Source organism: Somniosus microcephalus, chromosome 33 (assembly GCF_052327205.1).
Source record: "Somniosus microcephalus isolate GS21.2 chromosome 33, FLI_Smic_1.0, whole genome shotgun sequence".
Classification (NCBI taxonomy): domain Eukaryota; kingdom Metazoa; phylum Chordata; class Chondrichthyes; order Squaliformes; family Somniosidae; genus Somniosus; species Somniosus microcephalus.
The window spans coordinates 25,879,652-25,894,184 of NC_141019.1; the positions used below are offsets into that span (position 1 = coordinate 25,879,652).

General features: G+C 41.0%; 1 protein-coding gene across 5 annotated transcripts in view; it reads left to right on the plus strand.

The window, feature by feature from the left end:
- Positions 1–13,369, plus strand: part of eif4ba (eukaryotic translation initiation factor 4Ba) — a 49,861-nt gene extending 36,492 nt beyond the window's left edge. Inside the window, exons 10-15 of one of the 5 annotated variants that reach the window (XM_085972756.1) lie at positions 756–850; positions 4,968–5,217; positions 5,917–5,981; positions 7,670–7,793; positions 8,231–8,300; positions 10,298–13,369. In XM_085972756.1, coding sequence (XP_085828882.1) covers positions 756–850; positions 4,968–5,217; positions 5,917–5,981; positions 7,670–7,793; positions 8,231–8,300; positions 10,298–10,372 — 679 coding nt within the window. In that variant the 3' untranslated portion in view covers positions 10,373–13,369. The remainder of the gene's footprint in view (positions 1–755; positions 851–4,967; positions 5,218–5,916; positions 5,982–7,669; positions 7,794–8,230; positions 8,301–10,297) is intronic. The other 4 variants (XM_085972759.1, XM_085972758.1, XM_085972760.1 and 1 more) reach the window with 4 other exon arrangements.
- Positions 13,370–14,533: the final 1,164 nt, after the last annotated feature.

A 14,533-nucleotide genomic window follows, 5' to 3' on the forward strand; every position in this document is an offset into this window, starting at 1 on the left:
GGAGATAGACAGATATTTGAGCTACAGGGGAGTCGAGGGTTATGGGGAGCGGGCGGGAAAGTGGAGTTGAGGCCAAGATCTGATCAGCCATGATCTCATTGAATGGCGGAGCAGGCTCGAGGGGCCAAATGGCTGACTCCTGCTCCTATTTCTTATGTTCAGATGAATACTGTTTTAAGATGAGATTCACTTCGTTTGCAAGTGGGTTATAGCAGTACCGAAGCTGTGTTGGTTCAGGGCCCGTGGAAATTTGTTTAGGTAATATACAATTGAGCGCGATAATATGCTGCCGATACTGTGAGGGGGTTACCAACATCTGCACGGAGCAGAGGCTGTTTTAAAGTGTGTTGTGTATGGCCGGAGGGATGGTGTTGCAATTGTCCATAATCATTATTTTGCTTGACCAAACTCTCTCTCTCTGCCCTCAATTAGCACAATGCCCTCACCAGTCAAACGTTACTTTCATGTGCCTATAGTCTCTGCACTCTGCCTACTCTGTTCTAGCAGTGTGCAAAACATTGAATTTACACTTTAACAGACCAGCAGAAATTTACAAAGTTTTAACCCAAAAGGTACTTTCCTACATTCTTATGTACATATGTTTCCAAAGAGCAAAGTATCTGAGTTGACGCCTTGAATTATTTGGAACCGTTTCTATTGACTGAGTGTTACCCAACTATTATAATCTTTCTCTCAATCAACATGTAAATCCTGTGTGTTGGTGCCATTTAGTGATATACCTTGGTTCAATGTAGGCATCCAAGCTGGCGCAGTGAGGATCAGGTGGAGCGTTCAAGGACCGCCAGTGATTCTGCACAGCTGACCGATACCAGTGCTCCTGCAGGTCGAGGTAAGATTTACAATTTTTACACTGGGTATTTAAAAGGTTGTGTGGATGAACATTGAGTGAGTAGTTCTGGGAGTTTTATGTTTATAAGCTCTTTGCAGAGGTATGAAGACGGGTAGATGTAAAGTGAATGCACAGCTAATATATTCAAACATTTTTTAGCACGGTTTACCAAGTTTGTTGTTTTGCGTAATTGAAAATCTGTCCACTGCACTGCGGAACTTGGAGTAATGGCTCTATATAAATATGTCCTCTGTTTGGTGTGCATTCGTCAAACTTGACTACACTATCACACTTAAAAGTGTCATACAGGAAACTTTGGTTTATTCGGATGTTGTATGTCCGGAAACCTCGATCTAACGGCAGAAATCAGGAGCCGTTTTGTTAGGTTTTTCTTTTTTTTCTTCTCGCATTTTTTTTAAACAGTCAGTGTCTGGAAAGCCTCTCTGAAGCTGTTGCTAAGCTACAGAGACGCTTCCAAGGTACGGGCCGACTGTTTACAAGCTGTTGCTAAGCAACAGTGTTTGTTGTCAGATACGGAGATGAAAACCTCCGTATCCTTCAACATTAGCGCTGGTCTGTCCGGAAGTTTTGATAGATCGGCGTCCCGTCGGTGCCGGATATCACGAAGTTTCCTGTATTTTGTCGACCATTCAAAGTGTGTCACAGTTGCACCTGGTTGGCTTAAACATATTCTTGAAAAAACAAAAACTTACATTTTAACAAGTAGGGAGTCTCGCCAATGAACAAGTAGCAAGCAGGTGCAAAACCTACCAGTTAACAATCAGCAGTTACCTAGAAAAGAGCTGAGAAAGAGGGAGTAGTGAACTAACTGTTTCTTAAATGCGTTTGGCCAGCAGGATACCGTACTAAAAATGTTTGTGACATAACACACGATAACTTAACTAATGTACGGAAATACTTTAACCCACGCAATTGTGTGCGCGCTGCTGGAAAACCATCAAATTTTTGCCCCTTGGGACTTGCCCCCCACCACCCCCCCTTTTGGGAACCTTGGGCTTGAGTTTTGTTCCTTTTCCTAGACTCTGTTTTATTCAGTTTGGCCTTTGCTCACAATGTTTTTTTCCCTCTGGCACATCTGAGAGAAGGGAAATGTTGTCATTGTTGTTTATGTATATCTTGCAATGTATTATTGATGATTAGAGCAGCTGCATTTCTTTTTGTATGTGTATCTGAGAAGAGCACACAAGCAAACAGCAGAGAAAGGATTCATGGAAAAGTGGCAAATTCTAAAATGACTAGCATTATAGAAGCTTGGGGGGGAAGGTTCGGAATAAAAATCCTGATTTTAAACATGTTTATTTAAGCTGAACCTCTGTTGCACCGAATTCTGTTGCGGATATATTCAGAAAAGAAAGATGCAAATTAATTTAATCATAAGTTTTATTTCCTGGTCTTCACTGTCCCAGATATTAAATAGATGGGACAGTCTGCCCACTTCATATCCAAGGTAAAGAGCTGTTGCAGTCAGTCTCTCTCACAAATATTTCCTTTCAAATATTTTAAATTATTTTTCTTCAAAACTTTGGTTTCTTCTGCGGTTAGCGATATAAAATACAAAAACTGTAAGGCAGAATATTAATGTTTAAAGCTATATTTGAAATTGAAACAAAAACACTTGGTTAAATTAAGGAGCTATAATGTCCACTTTCAGTTTACTGTAAGTCAGATAAATGGTAGATTTTTGTATCTTGTGATTCTTGGTTTCATAAACACTATTTTTGCATAGAGCAACAGGGTTTTATTTTCTCGGCTAACATGACATAAATAATGGTGCCAGTGTCTGTCTAACCACAGGACCAGGCAAGGCTCAATCTGTTGGAAGTAGGTAATAAAATGGGCATTACAGGTATTAATAAAAATAGCCCCCTACTGCAATAAAAATCATGACTTGACCTAGAATCTAGGCCCTATGTTTGACTGTCCCCGAGGTATTTGCTGAAGTTGATTATTACTGGGCCCTGTGCGCTTTGAAACCATCCCAGGCGTGAGTGGACCCCACCACCAACTGCTCCCTAGAGCAGCAGCAAGTAGACACAGCGCAGCAGGAACACTGCCACTTCCGGCAGCCTTCACACCATCCCGGCCTTTCCTTTTGCGGGTGCCTCGGTTTGTGATCGCTGTCCAGCTGTTGTTGTTCACTCCCGGGGGAAGAGGTTCAGCTGCTCGGGTGCTGATCGCACGGATCCGCACCCTCAGGTTTGCGCTCCAGCTTATTCCCCGGCGCCTGCCACCATTTGGATTACAAGTCCTAATGACCGCACATGTTTCCCACTGACTGCCTGCCCCCAGCTGCAGCAAAAACAGCAACAAGGTTCTGTGGATTGCGAGCATTGCTGGGTGCGGGTGCAGCCGATGATTAATGCACTCGACTCCCATTTGTCAGACCCAGCCGCCGCCTCACGCGCCCCATTTTGGGAACCTCTGCCCTAGTTTGTATAATATGTAACCAACATAATCAAGTTGGAAAATGCTGTAGTTGGAGAAATTTCAGTTGTGTCAAGCGTATGATGTGCTGCAGGTAACAATATAACATAGACTTGTGTTCCAGTGAGTTTTGACATTAATGAGACATTTTCCAAGGAAACTGATTTGGGATCCAGTGTAGGCTGCTTCCCTCTCAGCTGGAAAATGGTCCGGGGGGGGGGGGGGGAGAGGAGGGCCTAAAAAGGTAGCAGAAAAGTTGCACACTTTTTAAAAGATATTTAGTTTTTTTTATTAATGAAGGCTAGAATCAGAAATGTAATAATTACGGGGGTTTTGCTGTTTTGGGCGCTAAAGGGTAGTGCATTTTTGGTAGGCAGGCTGTCTATTGGGTAAGTGTTTTGAAGCGGTAACCAGCATATCGGCTGCTGATTTTTGGTCATTTAATAAGTAGCAACTTTGCGGCCAGTTGGAACATAGTTCTGTGGGGAGTTTTCTAAACTGCAATCTAACCGGCAAACAAAACCCCAAACTCCATTTAAAAGTGTAAGATTAAGTTAAATGTATCACTGAGCTGTTTGATTCAAACATTTTTAGATAATCTTTACCTTGTTGGAATTGTATTCCATTGCCTGTTTGTCACTATCTAACTTTAAGCTTTATAAAGTGGTGAAGGATTAACAAATCTGATGCTAAAATTGTCCGTTTAACTTCACTAAAACCCATTATAAACTGATTATTTTATAAGAGTTGGCTGTTTTGCAATTCTTGATTCTTGTTGCCTGAATATACGTAACCGTATACTTCACTGTAGTGAAAAACAAAACTGGCAAATGGATGTCTTTACAGTGACTAACGTGATGTTCTGCGCAGGGTAATTGCTTCACTTCTGTAAACTAATGTTCGCATTGTGTTCTCTGAAGCTGAAACTGATCCTCTGCTGTTTCTTCATACATGCTTCCTAATTGTTTTGGGACTTCAAAGATAGAAGAATACCATTTGAAAGCCACATAGGTAAAGCTTTGGCTTTTGTGACAATTTTATTAAGGAGATCCCACTCCAGATACATGTCGAGACCGCCACGTGTTTTACTTTTGATAGAGATGTAGACCTGACCGCTTTGTTGATGTGCAAAGACCATGCCTGGAAGGTTCCTTCACTAGGACACTACAGCTTGGAATTATTTGTCCATAATGTTGGTGGGAATGGGTAGAACCAGCCTCCAATACTTGCTGCTGTGTGCGTAATGAGAAGGCCGTGCTTCATCGGCCGAGTGGAAATATAGGGAGGGAGATGGTTCTGCTTCCTCTTGAAATGAAAATAAAAACCTTTGTCCATTCCCTGTCCTGAGGTTACTGTACAGTAAATGTGCATTCCACAAGGCACAATCTCTGCCTCTTTACATGATTTACTGCTTGCGTTATCTCTGCCGCCATCATGCTACTTCAGTCAATCAGATATCAATATACTGCAAAGCATGTTGATTGCCAATGATTGCAAAAAGTGTAGGCTTCTGGAGTAATATGCAATTCTAGTAAATACGAAAAATGAACATCATTCATATTTGTAGAGTTGGCAAATGTTGGTGTCAAGTTATTAAATTTGTTTTAAATTGGTTTTTGATCTGAGCGGTTTTTCTACCAAAGTAAAATATGTTCTATGTGACTATCTCAAGCTACAGTTAGGAGAGAAAGTGAAAAGTCATTGGACAATGAAGTGTTCAGCAAAGAGGAGGAGCCACAGTCACCAGTGTCCAAATCGGCTAAACCAGACCAGCTCCCACTTAAAGTTGTACCTGCCCCTCCACCTAAAGAAAATGCCTGGACGAAGAGAACAGTTGGAGGTCCTAGTAGTAACCAGAACGCTGAGGCAGAGGTCACAGCACCTCTTTCACCTGATCGTGCACCATCAAGTAAACCACTCAGGTAAAGGTTGCAATGTCCAGAACAAATCTGAACCATTCTAGTAAAATGGGGAACATTTAGAATCTTAAAGATTTTCCAAGCTCGCCTTATGGCTCACCAATTGAAGACACTAGTGTGTGTGTGTGTGTGTGTGTCACATGAGGACAGCAAGTTCAGCTGTTCCTCATGAGCAAGTAGCCTGCTGATACTCAACGTCAAGGTTTGCACATGAAGACTAGCCATTTGGGAGAGGTACAAGAACTGCTGGCACCCATGGAATTGCATCTGTGCAAATCTGTGCCTTCAGGAGAGAAAAACTGGAAGAAGAAAAAGTAGTTCATTTCTTTTGTTTCTGCTCCCTTTGACAATGAAAATTGAGCTGCAGCAGTGTGGTATTTGACGTCACAAGGATGAAGTCTCCAGTATATACTGGTACCACCTTTTTGTGGAGGGAAGAGATCAGGATGAGGGAGTCTAATTTTGCTTTTCTCTTTTCCTGAAACTGAAAAAAAACCCAGCTGTACTGTCCTAAATGTTGCCCAAAAGCATTAGGCTATTCAAATAAATGAGGCATCCATTTTATATTCCTCCATTGCACATTTTCTTTCTGTAATGTCCATTATAATTTGAGCAATATGTGGTGAAGACACAAAAACATTAAAGACAAACAGTGAATTTAAAATGTACTGACAGTAGTCTTTTCATCTGCCTTTAATACAGTTCATCAAGTGGTAAAGCTGGCCCAGTTTCACCTACAGGTATGGACATGAAGACACCATATGAGGGTATGGCAAGAAATGGTACAATGAATGGCAACCTGAAATTTAAAACCCTGGGAATCTGTCCTCTAATCATGAATATTAATAGTTTTCATAATCAATAAAAAAAAAGTAAAATAATGAATAATCAATTCTTCCAAATGGACAGCTAAATGACTGGCTCATATTACATCGGGCTGTCAATGCTCAGTGATGTTCGTTCTCCTCTCAAGCAGTTTTATTCTATGGAGAGCATTGTGTTAACTGTTTGATCACATTGTGAAATTTGGGGAGTGTGGTTTAAAAGCAGTAAACCGCAGTGAAAATTAGTTTGGATGGTTTGTCTTTTTGACAAAAAAAATTCTAACTGACAAGCTTTGACATTTGGTGTTGATGGAAGAGGATAATGATCCGCACCTCCTTTTATTCTGTCTCCTCGAAGAATAATCCTCAATGGACTTCAGGTATAATTGCATAAATGAGAAAATCGAGCAAGACTCTTCTGATAATGGTTAAAGGATTTTTCACCCAGAGGGTGGTGGGGTTCTGGAACTCGCTGTCTGAAAGGGTGGTAGAAGCAGAAACCCTCATCACATTTAAAAAGTACTTGGATATGTACTTGAAGGCTAACCTACAGGGCTACGGACCAAGAGCTGGAAAGTGGGATTAGGCTGGATAGCTCTTTTTCGGCCAGCACAGACACGATGGGCGAATGTCCTCCTCCTATGCTGTAAATTTCTATGATTCTGTGAAAGGCACATTATGCTACGGTGGTGTGCTCTTGTTTAAAAGTCTATTTGCCATTCAAGTTTACAGGAACACTGAATAGTATGAGGGTTCTCATCATGTGACCACTGCGCACCCACTTTGAATTCTTGGTATTCCCACAAACACTTTTTGAATAGATCATTTCTGAATAATCACCATTAGTGACACTCACTGACACTTTGAAACCTGTATTTTCAGTGTCCCTCCCCCACTGTGGGGTAGGGAGCTGCTGGAGAGAATCTGGCACTGAATGCATCTGTTAAAACCAACCACATCTGCTACTTTTTGCTAAAAGGCAAGCACCAGGCAATCTGACCTGGTGCGCTGCCAAGTCCTGATAAACCTCAACTGGGTCTGGTTACTTTGAGGAGCAGCTGTGCTGGGACTGAAAACACAGGGTCATGAAGCCTTTTCATTGCAATTTGAGGAATAAAGATGGCAAACCGTGTTATTTGAGCTTTTAATTGATGGCTCAATGCATTTAGTAAGTGGAAATTTATAAGATAGCTGTGGATAGAAAAGGTTTTCCCACGAAAGTGGGATTAATATTTTCTGATACTTGAGCAGCATCATCTGATACGTGTACAAGTTATACTAGTGGGCTAACCTGCAGTAAAACAAAACTTGTATATCACCCACAGCAAAAAGAAACGAGAAGCAAATGATTATAAATGAGCAAACACTTGGGCACATGTTCCAGTTCCACTCTACTTTAGGCAAGGGAGTGGATTTTCTCTTCTCCAAACTCTGCTTTCTAAGAGTTGCTGTCTGGTTTCTAGAAATATGTATGAAGTATTCTGCACTCTAATTTGGATTCTGTTGGATGTTTGTGCAATCTGGTGCGTTTTTAAAACTTTTCTAAATTTACTGTTATGATTGATTGAAACAGAACTGAACTTTTGCACACATTACAAAAATTTAATAGGCATTTTTATATCTCATTTTAGATGATAAAGCACAACCTGAAATAAAAGACAAAACTTCACCCAAAGAACGCGGTGGTGCAAGCAGTGGTATAAGCCGGGGACAGAATGATGGCATAAACAAGGACCGAAGGAAGGAATCCGACAGGTCTGTCTTTTACAACTGTTATGTTCCCAGCGTTAGATATGGTTTTTCTCCGTCAGAAGATTTCTCTTGTGTTTTTAGGGGTAGTTTTAATTAAACCCATTTGCGCCACAGGTCCCTGATGCCCAAGATTAGTAGGAATTCTATTAATTTGTAAAATTTGGTATTGATATTGGGCATTTACATTGTGTCTTTGTTTTACTCTATGGTATAATGTCAGTGGAAATGTTGTTGCTGCTCGCACTTGTTCCCTGGCATCATAACATTGACCATTGGAAATAGAGCATTGTCAAATTCTGCTCTAGATTATGACTAGATGCTGTGCACCGGCAAAAGTCAGTTGATATCTCCACGTAAAATGAAGTTTTTCCACAGTGCCTGGCATGTTTTCCTAATGTACAATCATTAAATAATTAAAAATTATGGCTTTTCTTGCACAGGAAAGATAAAAAGGGCCGTGATTCAAAACCTGTAACTGAGCCAAAGAAATATGAAGAATCACCCACTCCTGTAAGTCTTAGAGATGGTGTCCTAATTGCAAAAAAACTTGTCTGTCTGCAATATAAAAACAAACTCTTCCTTCGAACCAACAAAAGTTAAGGATTGTTAGACTTTCAGTTATTAATAACAGATCTTCAAAAAGCTGGATAAATAATTTGGGATTCAAGGTCCTATGGTTAAGTGATTAAATGGAATGCTTAAGTCAACTTTCAGCTGCTAACTAGAAGGTCTCTGGGTTCGGGTACAGTAGTTTGCAAACATCCAAGGCCTAACCATTGACTTAGTGACTGTGTAGATAAGTAGATGGCAGAGGGCATTCTGCACCACTACCACCTCTTGGGGAAGTTGCCCTGGGGCTGATTTGAGGTCCATTCCAAGGCTGCTTCCTGGAGATCTCTCCATCAGGTTCTAATTGCTATTATTTTCAAGGCTGCCACATGGGGCAATCCTCCGATGTTCACTCTGCCTTTAGATTTGACTGCTGCATCTGATCGTATCTGACCAATTGGTCCTGGCAACTATTGCAGCTCCTCCGCCGGGGGCTCCCTCCTCCAGAATGACGCCACTTTTGATCAATTGCCTGCCATGTAGGATCTTTTTTAAACATTGTATGCACCCTTTCCACCTCCCAAGCCCTGCAGTGGTTTGCTACTGGGTTTAGCTTCAGGTCAAAATGAACGGACGGAACTACAGATTCTGGGGCTTTATCTGACCGTGTGCAAAATAGTAAAAAAAAACTTCATTGCGGTAATGGTGGTTAGAGGACACATTCAGAGTAGGTGGCTGAAATATTTTTTTTAATTGCTGTAATGGAGACATGAACTTCGGTCAGATGTGCAGAAAGCCCTTCAACTGTGTAAAATTCGTCAAACGTTGCAAAGGGTGGACCTTATCTGAGGAAGGACGTTCTTGCCATGGAAGGAGTGCAGCAAAGATTCACCAGGCTGATACCTGGGATGGCAGGAATGACATATGAGGAGAGATTGTGTCGTTTGGGCTTATACTCACTGGAATTTAGAAGATTGAGAGGGGATCTCATCGAAACCTATAAAATTCTGTCAGGCCTGGACAGACTAGATGCTGGAAGGATGTTCCCGATGGTCGAGGAGTCCAGAACCAGGGGTCATAGTCTAAGGATAAGGGGTAGGACATTTAGGACTGAAATGAGGAGGAATTTCTTGTGGAATTCTCTGCCACAGAGGGTGGTGGAGGCCAGTTCATTAAATATATTCAAGAAAGAGTTGGATATATTTCTTAAGGCTAAAGGGATCAAGGGATATGGGGAGAAGGCAGGAACAGGGTACTGAATTTGGATGATCAGCCATGATCTCATTAAATGGCGGAGCAGGCTCGAGGGGCCGAATGGCCTGCTCCTGCTCCTATCTTCTATGTTTCTATGTAAATCGCATAGTCAGGATGAGGTCACAAAACGTTTGCGAATGAAGGTCCACAGGAGATGAGATGTTATGAAAAGGGATGTGGAAACGATTAATCCGAATCAGTAACTGACTGAACAATTGTTGTAACTGAAGTATTGACTCTCTAAATGTCTGGGCCAGAGTTCCTGCTGCCCGGTAACACCTGGGCGAGGACAGGATCAGGCTTAGCTGTACTTTCCCCCTCTTTTTCCCCCCCCCCCCCCCCCCCCCCCCCTCAACGATCGAATAGTTGCAATATTCTGTCCAGGCTTGTATGAAGAATGGCCCGCTAGCTGAAGTCCCAGAATGCTGCAGGTGCCTGTGGGACCATCCCTAGCGCGAGTAAGACTGGGCACCTTCAGGAGCAATGTTTCCACTAGGCCGCGCAGCTGTCTGGAAATCCCGCTCAACCTGGGACCGGCTTTTCAAATGTGAGACATGCGCGAAATTTTGAATGGGCCGCGCACCCAAAAAAAAAAGAGGTGAACATTGTTCAGGAGAGGGGAAAAGAATCTGAGTTTAAAATTGTGCATTGCAGCTGTGCAATCATTTATCCTGTACTGTGTATTTGTTCTGCCTTTTATGTAGAAATTCAGCTCAGCCAGCAAGTATGCTGCTTTGATGATCGATGCTGATGAAGAAGGAGAAGACAGTACAGAATAAAGTTCTGTTTGAGGAAAACACGTCACTTTCCCCTTTTCAGAGAACTGAAAGAATGAACTACAATTAAAATGTGACCGTTAACAACCCATATGGCTTACATCTCCCGGAACTTTTCTTGCATGCTGCTGCAGCCATTGAATATGAAACCTATGGAGATTTCATCTACCACTTAAAACATGTCAGCCTCAGGCTTTTGAGAAAACATTGTGTGCAGTAGTTAGAATGGTATTTTACATTTGGATACCCCTCTTTTTTTTTGGATTTTTTTAAGGAGGTAGGGTTTGACAAAATTTAATAGTGGAAACAGTGGGCCATGGAATGAGAAAAATTATAACTGTCGGTGCACTTTTTAAAATAAAAATAAAAACAGGCTAGTGCGATTGGTGCAAATAGTTTTCACAATTTTGGTGCCCCTTCCAAAACTTCAGATGGTGTTTTAAAAAAAAAAAATTAAAATTAAAAAAAAATAATAAATTTTGGGATTTGGGCCACAGTCAGCCAAATTTTTTTTTTCTACCACCCCACCACCACCTTCAAATTAGTCAACCTGTTACTTGGACTAATCTTGAGTTTCTGCAACTGTCCGTTGCTGAGCTCCCAGTGTTTTGTCTTTCCTTTTCCCCTATTATTTTGGGTGGGTTATGCTCTCCTTGCTGTACACCAGATTGCTGGTATTTCTGTCTTCAGGTGAGACTATTGTTGGGGCCAAATATGCATCTCTTTGTGCTCCCATCTGTAAACTAATGTGCATTGGGGTTAGTGGCCAATGGTGGTGTTTTGTTTCAGAGTGTCTGGCATTGAGTATCTGAAAACGGGAATACTGCTCGCGTACAAGCCTGTCCGTACAACATGCATGTATACCGCCACAAGAAAATGGCTAGCATCCTTGCACAGGTTGAGATCTAGACATACCATCATTATTCATGTCCGATATCACTCGCAGCCTAATTTTAACATTTTAGTCTGTGCATCTCTGCCATCTGATCTGTTTTATAGTTTTTTGAAATCCTTTCCAGTAAAATTTGGAAACTGCTAACTCCAGGCTTCCTCCATTTGTGGCATTGTTTTGGTTGTGTATATATATATGTACAAGCTAAGACCTCCAAATTAATTAATAAGAGAATTTTATGTGCTGATCAAAATTAAATTTTATACATGAAAGTGTATTAGACTCGTGCACGTCAAATATGTATGTGAACATACTGGGATTAGTTTTTGTTCTGTTACTGCTTTCGTACACTGATCTTTAAGTACATAAAATTCTCTCGTCTATAGAACGATATCTGACTGCAAGCTGAAGACCAAGACATTTGCAAGACTGCCATAAAGAATTGTTTTGGCTTGCAAATGCCTGACACTTGAAAGGTTGCTGATTGTACTGGTACGGTTTCTTTCGTCACGGCAGTACCAGTGCATCAGTACTCCTGATTAACTAATTCCACTTTCCATACAAATAATTTAGGGCAATCTCAAACTACTTTCCCAGCAAACATGAGTTCACAGGACATATTACCCGTAAGTTTTTAGTACCCTGTGAAGCAGTCTCGCGCGGGTTGTAAGAGCTGGTACAGCTGCGGGTGCTGTTTCAAGGTGATCACTGTAAGGATAGCTTAACACTGTGTCTAAACTGCTGTACTTGACCTGAATGGAACATATTTCCTGCAAACCAGTAACCCATCACAGTACAAAAAACCAGAAGTATGTATTTAATCTTTTTCATTTTTTTTTAAAGTTTACTGACATTTACTGTCTAAATCATTGCGAATTTAACAGACAACACGTTCCATTTTACACCACTCGGCTCAATCTGATTTATAGCCAATGCCTATTCATGAAGGTAATCACCTTTTTTGTCTGCACTTGACAACACTTCCTAGCAGAGCTGAAAGGGCTGAAATTCTTGCGGCTCACATTAGTGCAGCTCGGTGTGTTTTGTAACACAAGCATTTTGACAAAATTGCATTCCTTTCCTGAATTTTTAGGTGATCGGGTTCAGGCTTTGGGAAAGTCATTTATAGTGAAATGGTTGCTTGCCTTGAACCATTTGCTAACTTTATTTGGGGCACAAACTACATATTTTAACAATTAACATCTGAAAACATTGAGACACAGGCCTGCAATTAGATCCTAAATTCTAAGTTCTTTTCAGTCACATTGGATCTGGAAGCTGTTGGAAACGTCAGTCCCGAGTCTCTTGCTTTCCTCTTTTGAGGAAAAAAAAAATAGCAAGATCCTGTTTAATTTGAAGGTTTGTTTAGTGGAGGAGTGACGAGGTGACTGTCGTCACATTTAAATGTATGTGACTATGATAAACAGATCGAAGAAAAAAATAAAAACCAGCATCTTACTATTTTTAATTTACTTGGAGATCAGTTTGATTCTGTTTAATGTACAGTACTGATTTACCTGGTCACTAACAGTTCAAACTGGAATTTTTTTTTTAACAGTTCATTTAAGCCCCCTTGATCTCTCGGCCACCTCTCATCTGCTCCCCCTAGTTAGCAGACAGTGTTTTGCTCTTTTACCAGACTTAGTGTCATTTTATGGCTGCAGTGGTTTGTACTGATATTAAAGCAGTTTCATCTGATAGGAATAGGTTTGCTGAGTTCATAGTATCAGCTGAAGAATTTTGATGGGCAAATCTTTGTGTATAGTACATTAAAATTGGCTGGAAGAAATCTCAAATTCTGAACTCTGGAGTTCTTGGGTTATACAGTCAAAAGAAAAGTCTGTCTCAAGAGAAATGAAGCTTCAGACACAGGTATTTATTGGTAAGTCTCATAAATAAGCCCTTCTCTCTCTTCCCTCTCCTCCCCCATTATGAAAGAATTTAATTAATTAGTTTACACATTCAGAGGACTTATGTAAAATTTGTATAATACCTTCTATTAAAAAGATTTGTACTCTATAGTCTGCTTTCCAGGAGATGTCTTTTATTATCATGTATAATGCCCCATCAGTTTTCCTTCGAATAAACTAATCTTTGGAATACCTTCACTATTGCTGCTGCTTCATTTCTGTGGAGTACACTTTTTGTCTTTTTATAGTTTACTGTGACTCAGAAAATTCCCCAGAGAGAGAGTGAAAAAGGATCTGTGTCAGCATTCAGTGACTCTTTTACCCATCCTTGGGTGACTCTTGACAGGGTGCTTGGTGCAAGATTTCAGGGCTGGCGAGCTATTGTTCTGATTCGAGCTTGCTTCCTTTTACCCATTCACACCACAAGAGGCAACTTCCACAAGGGAGCCCACACTCCCTATGACCTGAAACTTTAACTGTGCCACAGATAACAATCTTCCCATTTTATAAATTGGCTACTGGATAAGCATGTATGATTCCACTGCATTTCACATCACATCAGGAGATGGATAATATTGGCCACACTAGACACTCTTTCTAGCAGGCTAAACTATTCAAAAGGTTTCTTCGCAAAATAGAATTATTTACAGAAGCAAGCAATATTGGAACAGGAGAGGAATCTAGGGATTTAGTGGAAAACGTCTTCAAACTGTCAGCATGATGTAGAGCACAAATTCCAGAAAGTGATGATAGGAGTCACGTGAATTTATATATGTATATATACACACACTAGTCCCATTGGCCTGTAACTTATTTTGTCTCCCTGGCAACAGAACTAGCACTCTTTGGCCTACATAGTACTTCTGGTGACTGGTATTGTAGTTATACCAACTTTTCTGGCGGTCCTGCATGTGTGGGGCTAACACAGCCATCATCTCAATTTGAGCACATACCCCAGTGCATTCCTAGCTTCGTTGTGGGTCTTGACTAACCATGCCATCTTTGATTAACGTTTATGGACGATACTCTTAGCATCTGTATAACTGTTAAAATGGCAAACTCCCTTGATACTTGTGGCATAACTCAATAAGCAAAAAAAATGGGTGGACAAGTTTTTAATCCCAGTTTTTGGGGTTAGCTTGTGTGTGGCAGATATGACATTGTATCACTAAGCATCTCTTCCAGAGTACAAGATGGATTGAAACTTATTTACACACTGGTGGTAACAGTGCTAATCTTCTGGGACATGAAACTAATGCCCTGATTGGGACAGTCTCAGCAGGGAACCAGTGAATATTTCTAAAAATGTGTTGGCTACAAAATCTACAGAGCTACTGTGTCGAGATACCTAGACATGGGCCG